At 35.4% G+C, this 12306-nt stretch overlaps 1 protein-coding gene across 1 annotated transcript in view; it reads left to right on the top strand.

Annotated features, from left to right (window-relative positions):
- Window positions 1-1044: 1044 nt before the first annotated feature.
- ADAMTS20 (ADAM metallopeptidase with thrombospondin type 1 motif, 20) overlaps window positions 1045-12306 on the top strand; it is a gene marked incomplete at its 5' end in the record, with an annotated part of 31743 nt that continues 20481 nt past the window's right edge. The window contains 7 exons of the mRNA XM_010150843.1: window positions 1045-1128; window positions 1801-1925; window positions 2835-2875; window positions 3190-3295; window positions 4403-4549; window positions 5189-5330; window positions 6630-6734. Coding sequence (XP_010149145.1) covers window positions 1045-1128; window positions 1801-1925; window positions 2835-2875; window positions 3190-3295; window positions 4403-4549; window positions 5189-5330; window positions 6630-6734 — 750 coding nt within the window. The remainder of the gene's footprint in view (window positions 1129-1800; window positions 1926-2834; window positions 2876-3189; window positions 3296-4402; window positions 4550-5188; window positions 5331-6629; window positions 6735-12306) is intronic.

The raw sequence follows: 12306 nt of genomic DNA, 5'->3' as shown, positions 1-12306 counted from the left end.
TGCACCAGCCATGAGATCATGTTGGTCATAATGATGTGGTACAATAAAAAAGGGTTGTGCAGCTAGGTCAGTTCCTTGATGCTGTTACCTTTGTAGCCTTGAGGCCTTAGCACAAGCCAGAAGTGAGGAAAGTCTGGACTTCACTGTTTGGTGATGACTCTTGTTTAGATAAGGCTGTCATTCAGCGAGTGCTTTAAAACAAACTGTAGAATCTGTATGGATGGGACATCTAAAGCTGTTACTGAGAATGAATAAACTTTTTTATTGCTTTTATGAAGAATAACTTTCAAAGTGCTTCACATTGTATTAAGTTGACTTGTGATTTTTACTATCTGCTCGCAAGATTGTGTATCAAATTGCCTGTTGGGTATATAAATATGAATTATATGAATGAGGAAAGAAACCTTTGTATATGTCATGTATATTTTCAATGCAGGTTTACAACTCAGTCCAGCTTCCATTAAAAGCAAGGACAAAACCTTATTGATTCAAAGTTAGTTTCTAAAACCCTCTAATATTTTAGGTATTGATTCTACAAATCATCTGTATAAACCAGCTTATGTCAGACAGTCACAGTGAGGTTACTTTTGCTTTTTCTTCGATATTTTATCAATAAACTACAAGCATTACAGTGTATACTAGGTTTACATTTTACACTAGCATTTCAACATGTTGTCTAAGTGCTTGTAAATGAATATAAAATTACAGCTATTTGGATATTAAAAACTGCATTTTTTGCAATTAAGATGACTATTTTAGGGTAGTTACTTTGTATGTAGAGATCAGTATTGGAAAACAGCATGTGTGCATGTTCTGATCCTTTTGTGTATAGTAAACTAGCTTATTTTGAAGGTAGCATCTTGGTTTAAAAACTGGGGAACTGTTTTGGGTTTGTCACCATATCCTTGGGTAGACAGGTACAGACAGATGCATGAGACATCTGTTGTGTAGCAACTCATTTTTATTTAACTTGCTTGCATGACAAAGACATAGTTTATCAGATGAGCTTAATATTCTAATCTTCTAACTTTTTTTTCTTTTTAGGTTGCAGCAATCTATAAAGATTCAAGTATCGGAAATCTTATAAATATAGTTATTGTAAAATTAATTGTAATTCACAATGAACAGGTAAAAATGAATATTAAAAAGATTTTCTAATAGAAGAAACAAAATACATGAACTTTCAAATTACAATGCAAATTCAAAATATTTTAGTTTTAAATACAAAATATTTTTTTAACTGTAACTCTTGTTTTTTCTTAATAGGAAGCTAAATGTAAAATCAGGTTAATGCAGAGCCTTTATTTAATGCCTGTATTTCCTCATCTCTCTAGTAGCCCCTCCTGTTGACTTAAATGGACATAAATCAGATACTACATGAAAGCTTATGACATAACTACCTAAAGTTTGGTTATATACATGGAAACATTGCAGGGAAATGACAACTTTTATAGAGGGTTTTGGTGGAGGGTTTTCAGGACTAACAGCTGTAATTTTTTAAGACTGTAAGTAGTATACATTTATCATAAATGTCACTCTATTATTATTATTTCTATATTTAACATGTCATTTATGCTCATATACATTGATTAAAATAATGGGTTCTCATGACTGGTGACTTGTACGTAAATTAAGGTCTGACCTACAGACAAATCTCTGTGAGTGAACTTTTATGGAGTCCTGCTGGCTTCCTTTCTATGCTTAGTCATTGTTTTGCAGATTAGGGGCACAAATGACAAAGTAATAAGTGCAAGTGCATGAATATTAAACCTCTTTTTTTTTTCACTATTTCTTGCTTAGGAAGGACCAGCTATCACTTTTAATGCAGCTACCACTCTTCGTAATTTTTGTTTATGGCAGCAAGCACAAAACACTTTGGATGATGTTCACCCTTCTCATCATGATACTGCTGTTCTTATCACCAGGTACGGTATCTGAAATAGCTGTAATTACTCAGCTAGGTGAGACAAATGCTTCAGTTTCTTTTTCCATCATAATTTTTAATGATATTGCCAACATTATTCACTCTAGTTATCTATGAACAAAGACTGTCTTGCACTTCCCAAACCACTGATTAGCAATACATGGGTAACTACTTGACAGTGCTATGTTGATAGCAAACAGTCTGATCAGCCTTTCATGAAAGATGGTGAAAATTACTTAGACTGAAATTGTTACAAGAAAGTGAAGTCTCTAACCATTGTACATATATGTGATGGAGATGAGGTGTATGTAATGGAATCAGCTGAAGGACATGCTGATGGTCAGCTCCTGATAGCCCAGGCATAATTAGAACCACCAAAAGTGTACAAACAGAAAACATTTAAATATTAACATATATTCTTCCTCTATACCAATCACCTCAGTGAAGGTTCTGATGTTCATTCACTGAAAGATATTCCCTCTTTTACTGTTTCTTTTCATTATTTTTTCCTGCCAGTATTCAAGTTGGACACACTCCAGCACTTCAAACTGCTTGATATTTGTCCTGAATTTTACCTTGTTTTTTGGCAGATGGTCCACTACATAAGGCAGTTTGAAGTATACTGTGGTGCACATGTTTTTCAGCAGCATTTTGTGCTTGGTCTACCTTTTACATTGTAGAGAAATAACAGAGTATTTGAATTTTTATTCTTCGCAAGTTAGATAGAAAGTAATAATGTGAGCTTAGTCTAGTGAGTTTAAATTATTTCTTTCACTAGAATGCAAATTGGTTGAATGGACTGTAAGATTAAAAATTGATATTCAGATTTGCCAATAATATAGCAACATGAAATACTTGAAACGTTCTTTTTATTTGCTCTAATAATTTTAAATAAATCTTTTCTTTCAAGGGAAGATATCTGCAGAGCTAGAGAGAAGTGTGATACTCTTGGTGAGTTATTCTTTTTTATTCAGTATAATTTTATAACAGAAAAGCTGAAAGAATTTCACTGTAGGGAGAAAAATCAATTAACAATAAATCAGAAAGGTTCAAAATTTAAGTCACACAGATGAAAAATCAACTTCTCAGTGCTTTTCTGCCCTGGCACGTACTTTGGTGCCAGGTAGTTGCTAATTTTGTGTAAATTTGCTGCATAGTTCAGGCATGACTTTCAACTCGGGTGTCTCAGTATTCATTTATAGTGTCACTCCTTCTACATGAAAATTCGTTCTGTTAAGCTTTTATGTAAGGATTCAATTTTGCAGGTTTGGCAGAGCTAGGTACAATGTGTGACCCGCTACGCAGCTGTTCTATAAGCGAAGAAAATGGATTGAGTGCTGCTTTCACTATAGCGCATGAGCTTGGACATGTGTAAGTACCTATTTCCCAGAAAGTAATTTTTTTTAAATTCCTTTTAAATATGACTAATTTCCAGTGATGGGCTCTACATTTCTAAAAGGTCTGTTACATCCTTTTAGAAGAGTCATTAGGCTTGTCCCTTGCGGTGAGCCAGCTCTGCACACCACCTAGAGGTAGAAAAATTGAGAATTTTATAACCTGACTGGTATTTTAAATTATGGGAAATACTGGCCATACAGCTGTATCCTGTTCATCATATGAACTGGTTGGGACACTGGGACAGATATGAGATGTGCAACATAGTCCTGTTAACTCCAACTGCATTCTAGCCCTGATAGGAATTTGCCTTTAAGACAAGACAATTGTTAATATAACACAGAAATATTCTTCCTCCTGTTTGATCCTTTCAGAATACAATAGAATAACACAGAAATATTTTACACAGAAAAATAAGAGGAGATGACAGCATTTTATTTTATGAAGCATACCTCATCAGTGATGGCAGAAAGGTGCTATACTCTAGCTCCATGAGGCACGCCTCAGCGTAGGTAACGATGATGTTACAGAGCTCAGTAGCTAGCTTGTTGATTTTCATGTGCCTATGGGAGTTCATTTAGATACATGCCATTTGTCACAGTACTTAAACTGAGATGTAAAATAAGACTATGTGTTAGTTGCATAAGTATGATGTTGATGTGCGCTGTAGTTTGTTGGTGTTACTAAACAGTAAGAGTTACAATATGAGTATCAGGGTAATACCAGGGGCAGGGTAGTACCAGGGCAGTCTGGTGAAGGCCTGCATATCCAGTTGAGGAGACAGGTTGTTTAAACGAAGTGGCACACTCCTAAAATGCTGGAATTTTTCTGGTGGGCTAAAGGACTGTGTAATTGTAAAATTCTTACTGTGCCCAGCATTATATAATTAGGAGCATTTTAGAAAAGGAGAGGATTTTGTAAAGCATTTTTAAGATGTCTGTTGCCATAATGTCAGTTGTTGAGTCCTATCAAACATTAAGACATTTTCAAACTCAAAACTCAAGCATTTTGCTGCTACAACAAAAACAGTTTCAATTAATTATTGCTGAATTTGTTTTGGAGTTTGGCTGGTTTGCTTTTTAGATTTAATATACCTCATGATGACAGTTTTAAATGTAAAGAAGCTGGAATTAAACATCAATACCATGTGATGGCTCCAACTTTAAATTACCATACAAGTCCATGGACCTGGTCAAAATGCAGTCAAAAATATATCACTGAATTTCTTGAGTAAGTATCAATATAGTGATATTTGTGGGTTTTTTAGTGTTTTTTTTTGTTGTTGGGGTTTTTTTTCACATCTTTCTGATAAGTATTTAAAAAGTATAGCTTAAATACCAATTTTGTGTGTTGTTAGGTTTAAGCACTGATTTATTGGGCCTCAGTCGTCCAGAAAAATCATCTTTGGATGATTCATGACTTTGTTGCACTCAACACATAAAGCTAAGATGATTTATTTATTTACTTATTTTAATGTAGCAGCATTGGTTGTTGATAAACTTTTAGTATTATTTTACTAGGTCATAACAGATGAACTTTATTTTATGAAGTTATTACTTAAAAAATACGTGGTAGGTATTTTTTAGTCTGTAATGTATTTTTTTTCTGAGCGAATGTGAAAATGAGAAATTACATCCATAAAGCAACAAACCCCCCATAGCTTTGATTTGTGTATATAATGCCAAATCCAGTATATAAAAAATAAGTGACCTGGTTTATTTTATTAATTTTAATTCAAGTTGTCATACGGGCAGTTAAGCATGCAAACCCATAACTCCAGAGATATGCATGTGTGGTGTTGTGTGAGTAAGCTCCCAGAGAATTAATTAGGAGTGGTTTATTCACATTTTGTTCCTGTTTTCACAACAGTACTGGTTATGGTGAATGTCTCCTAGACAAACCGAGTGGAAGAATATACGATCTTTCCTCTCAGCTGCCTGGGTCAATGTATGATGTCAACAAGCAGTGTGAACTTATGTTTGGTCTTGGGTCACAAGTGTGTCCATATCTGGTGAGTGAATAACAAGAGTCCTGCTTAATCTGTACTAAAAAATTACTGAAATGTGAGCTTAGAGTAATCTCCCTTCTGGTTTTGGAAGAATTTTATCTTGAAATATGTGAAAATTCAGGTTCTATTATGTTGAAGTGGAAAGAGTTCAATAGAGAGCATTGCTGCTCCATATTCTAGAAATACATCGAATTAAGAAGTAGGATTAATTCACTTTGAATTGCATATCTGTGAATGTGAATGATTTTTTTAAAAGATCTAAAGCTGCATAAGTTAAGGCTTCCTGCAACTACTGTGAAGGAATTATTTCAACACTTTTTACAAATGTTTTCATGTTATAGCCCCTAAGTGACATTGCCAGGTGTGTCTTACCTGCTTCTTTTAGTGCTTTTTACAAATTTATAACTTTAAAATAAATATATTAATTGAAGTATTTGTTCCAAATGTTCAGGCAAACATATAGGTTCCCTTTACTTTGTCAAAGTGTCAGAAAATATTTTCAATACGGAAGTATTTTCAGTATCTCAATTTTACATACATTTTGTATACTTAACCAAAAATTTCTTTAAAGCAAATTGTAATCTGGAAAAAAACTTGGGTAGATTAATGAACTCAAATTGTATTTTGAAAACTTAAATGTGGCCAGTGCAATATAAAATAAATAAAACTTAGGTATTATGAATTCATTTATTACTATTGCTATGCCACACAAAGTTAGATTTTGGACCAACTTGTCAAATACATCTACTTGTATTGCATGCTTGTTGGAACTGTTTAAAGGAGAGAATTTAAGATCAGACTGGATTAGGAGGGGCTGGATGAATTGGGCTATATGGAAATATAGAAAAGTAAAGGGGGATTCAAAGACCTGAAGATGGTGTTACTGAAAAGTGTTCTGTAAATTTTGTAATCCATAAAGGTTATTTGTCCATTAAGAGTCTTCTAACAATTTGCAAAGGAGGTTTTCTTCTTAATTTTTCAGTCAGTGTATTTTTAAGAATCCTGGGATAATACATAAGCTGTGCTGCATAGTATCAGCCATAATCTCTTATGTGCTTTTTTGCTAAATTATCTACCTAATTAAAAATTATCTATGACTTCTAATGAAACCAGTTGCAAATACCCCACATTCCTGCCTGGCCTTATGCAAAATATGCTTTTTTAAAAATTTTATCTGTGATAAACCATACTACTAATAGCAAACACGAAGCTCACATAGTATGAGAAAACAATATAAATGTACCAACTAATGTCTAAGATGGTGTTCCAGGTACAACACGGGTAATCTTGTTTTCTTTTTAGAAACAGTGCAAACGCTTATGGTGCACAAGCACAGAAGGTGTTCACAAGGGCTGTCGTACTCAGCACATGCCACTGGCTGATGGAACAGTTTGTGGTGTGGGAATGGTAAGCCTGCCTTCATGTATTTCTCAGTACTTGCATGTGGCAAAATCATGGATGTAGATAAGAAGGATCAGCGCTTGCTGTGTGGCAGTACTGCACCTTGTAGCATGCTGATTGTGCAAACAGTATCTACCTGATTTTACCTGCAGCTTCTTAGTCCTGTAATGTTGTGACATAAATAACGTAGGTTGTCTGTTCAGAATAATGATAAAAGTTTGCAGATGCAACACTGGTTAAAAATAGGTGGAAGACCTCAGGGGAAAGTTGCCATTGTCCCTTCTGTTTTAAAACATGAGATCATTCATAAGTTGGGTTTTTCCTTATTGGTAGTGCTCCAAAGATTAATTTCCTGGAAACAAGGCAGCCCAAAAATTGTTTTCCCCCAGTTTGTCTTACTGAGGCTGTTTCACTGAATCAAAATGCATTAGGTGTGAGTGACTTAGATACAGGAATACACTTCTTTGGAAAGAGGGAGTCTTTGGATTAGTATCCTGATTCCAGTAGGTATTTGTGCATTGTATTTGTTTCAGAGTATGAACAGCAGGAAACTACATCTGAGGAAGTTCAGATGGATGTTAGGAAAAGGCTCTTCACTGGGAGTCTTGGCTGGTCACGGAAACAGGCTCCCCAGGGAAGTGGTCACGGCACCAACTCTGTCAGAGTTCAAGGAATGTCTGGACAATGGTCTTAGTCACATGGTTTAGTTGTAGGTAGTCCTGTGAGGAGCAGGGACTTGGACTCGATGATCCTTAAGGGTCCCTTTCAACTTCCTGAGGTATTCTATGATTCTGTGAAAGCATCTATCAGTGCCTCTTTGTTTACTGCTACATTTCATTCAGTTATTACTAAATTTCCCCCAGTAACTTTTAATCTTCATGGACTTAGTTTTTCTGTATTTGGTAAGACAGTAGTAGTGCGGAATTTGAAAACACTGTCTTAATGGATAACAATTTAGTGGGCAAACTGTCTCAAATAGTTTCTTTTTCTCTTGCAAGGTTAGGGAAAGTTATTTGAAGGTTGCAGTGGAAGCTTTGTTTGATTAAATCCAGTGCATGCAGCTGGTGTTATGTCTAACCCATTTTTCACTCAATCACTGATCAGAAAAGGAAGTTCATCTTTATATGAACTTCATGTGTAATCTTTAGTTAAATTTACTTGACTCTGATTTGCCAACATCAGAGGACTTCTTTCATATAAGAATACAAAAACCTACTTTATGCAATTACTGCAGTGAAACTAGTTTCCTCTAGGAAGTGAAGAGCTAATTAGTCATCTCTGAAAGATGTAAGAAAGAACAGCAATTAATCTGATAAATTGTCATCCATTCCTGTCTACGGGACAGCTCCTTTCAAGCTCAGTCAGCAAGTTTCTGTTGATGTTAATGGGAATAAGACATAGCAACCAGTTATTCAGCTTGCTGGCAAATATCAATTACAATAAATTTATATTTGGCATTTGCAGCATTATTCCTGTGATGAATACAGAAAAGGTCTGTTTAAGGCATTTGTAATTTATTATCAACTTTTTGAGCTTAGATTTGACATGTGAGTTTATTTTCAGTAATCGTTTTTCAGGTTGTGTCTGATTAGTGGATCTATGGACTGCTCTAACATTCCTTGTATCTTTCCTTCCTTGAAATAGAAGCACATATAAATCTAATAATATTAGAGACTCTTAAGTGAATGAGCAGACAGATTTTCCTGAGTGCCTGTACTTCCTAATGGAATATGGCAAGAAGATTATCTATCAGCATGCAGACACTTTCAAAGAGAATTATTTTGGATATCGCATGGTGCAACCTGTAGAGATCAGTGACACCTTAATGTATATAATACTAGTGGTAGGTGTGGGTAGTGTTTTCTTAAAGCATTAAAGCAAAAACACAGCCTAACATTTCAGTGTCTTACAGAGAAGAAAGGAAATATTATTCTTGGCAATTTTATTTCCTGTTTTAATTCTGTAGAGTTAATATTAATTATATAGGATTAATATTACTGAAATAGAAGATTTTCCCTTTTACTTCAGTTTGTGTAGTCAAATTTCTTTGAGTAGGTCAAACTGTACTTTGTTCCTCTGGGAATTACCTGCAAACATGAATTATATTTGCCTGTTGGGCTTCTGCTGAAGTGTCTGAAAATTTTCAGACCACTGCTGAAGTGTCTGAAAAAATACCTACAGTAGCCTGTAGGTAGCAATTTTGCTGTATCTGAGAATAGTTTCTCGCTTCATTGATAGCCACTCTCTGTCTCCTCACTTCAGGTGCTTTTTTGTTTGCCTTTTTGGGTTCACAAAGATCTGTAGGAGGTCTGAGCTTCTTCCAGCTCTTCTAACATCACACGGACCTTCCCTGAAGAAGAGGGTACAGCCTTTAAGCTCTTTGGCCCAATTGCTACTTCAGAGACAAAATGGTAGTAAATATATCTAGACATGCCATATGTTAACATCTACTAGTTTTGCAGTGATGAATTTCTGCACACCATAGGACTGCAGTAGTCGTTGCTTGAAAGTATTTCTGGTGGGTTTTTGACAGAGGTATTACTAAATACAAAGGTATGCATTCCTGAATACTCCTCCTAGATACAATTATGATATAACCACAATATAAAGGGTTTATTCAAATGTTACTTTTATTGTGTAATGAGGCACAATGGCATGAAAAAATATTAAATGGTTAGTGCTTTTTCATGTCTTGTCTCTGTAATCAAAGCTACCATGGGAGTATCTTCAGAATTAAGAATGGGCCATGTGATTAGTCAAAGGTAGTCTGAGCAGGGGATGCCACAAATGAACTTTGCATATACCGTTGTAACTTTTGTTGTGGTGGTATGAACTATGAATACAAATTAAAAGCATAATAAAGCACAGCAAACACAGTACTTAATGCTGTATTGAGGACCAAGATACTAGAGGAGGCCCCTATGTATTACAAGACATATTAGAGCACTATTTTGCATTGGGACAGAAACTGGAATGCTTCTGTTGGCCTAGTTTCCTTTTCTTAACCATCGTAATTCTTGTTGCCATCCTGTTCGAGGTAGGAGCTAATTTGATGGATGCTTAGGAAATGAGAACAACTTATAGTAGATAATTTTGCCACACTTCCTCTTAGGTTTTCTTGTTGCATTCTATTCAGAAATTTTTGTGCTTTGAAATTTCTGCTGACCAGCCGGATCTTGGTGTTATCTGTTTGGGTGATGTTTTCCATTGCTTGCTTTTCTTTTACTCTCTTCTGTTTTTTGGGAGACTAATGAAGGGTTTCTGTAGTGAGGAATTTACTTGAATTTGTGCCCTGGGATAGTACAAAAGACTTCTCACCTTGATCATAGGAAGCTGTGGGGGTTTTTTTCCTTTGTTTTTGAAATTCCGAAGAAGTGCGTTTGGAGAGTGATTCAGGTGTGGGTATGTTGCATATCTTTGTTCAGATTTAAAATAAAACAAAACACAAAGTAGTGTTAATAGGTAGAATTGCTGAATTCACTGGACTTGTTCCTCATTCTAAAGCTACAGGATACCAGTTTTCACAGAGCAGCTGATGGCATTAACAGAAAATCCCATTTTATGGAGGACCTAATTAAAAGGACTAGTAAGCTAGTATTATGGAAAAGAAATATCTACACTAGTTTGTGTAACTAATTCATTGTGTGTACATATATTTGTAAAGTAAGTATAAAAAAACTCAGCTGGATTTAAGAGTTGGATGATAGGGGGATATGTTAACCATCTGTGATGCAGATCTTCTGAACTGTAAAAACAGAATGAAGTATGTTTAAAGGCTGAAACCCAGAATTTTTGCTATAAACTGGGATTTTTGTAAAATACTTTTCTGATGAGACTTCAAAAATATTGTTTTCTATGGGGAGTATTTCAAGGAAGAAATAAAGTATGTAGATCTTTTTCCCAAGAAGAAAAAACCAAAATGTGAAAAAAAACTATTAATATTGTGGGTTTTGTTGATAATTAACAACATCTGAGTAATAAATGTATAAATGTAGACTTATCTAAGGATATATCTACAGAGATAGACCTGAGGTGCTATAGTTAGAACTTCAGTTAGACATTTTCCCAAGCTCCAATGATTACTAATTGCTCAAAGAAACAAGATCAAGATGAGAAGTGGGGCCTAGAGCATAACAGTGAAAATAGAGCAATGTGCTTTATTAAATATGTGTATTGGGAAGAATATGCTCTTAAGTATGTTCCAGGAAGAAGCTGGAGAGCAGTCATAGGTCTAGTGCAGCAAGACATTTCTTTGACACCCATTTGTATCAGACAAAGCAGAGAGATCTGTAGCAGTACATTCATTCAAGAGAATGAATGGGAATATCTATAGAGGTAAATACAGCCAGCTCTGAGGTTTATGGACTTTGGGATTCATCTGAGTGGGTGCTTCTATCTTGACTCCCTGGTCATGGGGTTATGTGCTGAATCTATATGCAACTTGTAAGATTCGTAGTGCTTTCCAAGCACTATGTGATTGGAATCTACTTCAGTGCTGTTTATGCTCAGACCTCACCTACAGGCCAGATGCTGTTTAGTGAACTGGTCTTGTGCTGCAGTGCTGCATTTAGTGTTTATCTGTTTTGTGGTACCAGCTATGCTCATTTTCCTTCCCTGCATTCAGTCCACTGCAACTTTCTCTTCCTGTGCTATTCACTGGTTCATAGTCATTATCAGGGCCATATCTGGGTATCAGGAGTGAAGAAATCTTATTTTATAAGACAAAGAAATCAGAACAACAAAACTGAATGTTGGAAGGCAAGATACAGACCATCATGACTATTTCTGCAATGCTTTGTCCTTTTTAATTTTCTCCTCATACTTGTCTTTAGTGTTCAGTCATCTTTCCTTTTAGAAGCACTAGCAGGTGCTAGCAACATCCTTGGAAACATGTTGGTGTCTGGAAATAGATGAACAGTTTTTCCTGAGCTTCCTTTCTTACAAAGCTACACAGGGCTCTAATGCATGAAACTGTCTTCATACACTGAGCATCAGTGCTTCAGTCTTTGCCTGAAGATCTTCAAAAACCACATATATATCTGGGAGTAGCCTGAAAAATATAGGCACTAAGAGTGAACTTGGGAGTCCTTTTCCTGCTGTGAGTCATACCAGGCTGTGTATGAAATACTTGATTACAGAAGAACTCTAGTCCTGTTCTGCGTGCATCTTTCACTTTCCTTGATTAGTCGAAATCAATCACAGCCTGTCAATTAATGCTTGCATGATTTCTTTCAAAATAGCTTTCCTGGAAATTTAGCAAGCTTAATAAACTATGAGATAAGTTGGTAGTATCTGAAATCTGTTTATCAAATCATAGTTTAATCCATAGGCAGGAGTCAAACTTCTTAATAGGAGCAGGTGAATAATAAATACAAAGCTGTGTATCTGTAGATTCATTGATTCTAAACTTGAACTATTAACCCTTCCTCTCATCTCTGAAGATATAATAATTACATGTGGATTTGGGTCAGAATTTTTGCCTTTTTGACAGAAAACCAACTGTTGACCTTGTCTAGAGTGGAGTTGCCATGTGTTATAATCAGTATGTTTGGAATTACAAGTGATACCCACTTTGTGA

This window comes from Eurypyga helias, unplaced genomic scaffold (genome assembly GCF_000690775.1).
Source record: "Eurypyga helias isolate BGI_N326 unplaced genomic scaffold, ASM69077v1 scaffold47424, whole genome shotgun sequence".
NCBI lineage: Eukaryota > Metazoa > Chordata > Aves > Eurypygiformes > Eurypygidae > Eurypyga > Eurypyga helias.
Note: the sequence above shows the minus strand (reverse complement) of the source record. Positions and strands in the feature narration are given on the sequence as shown.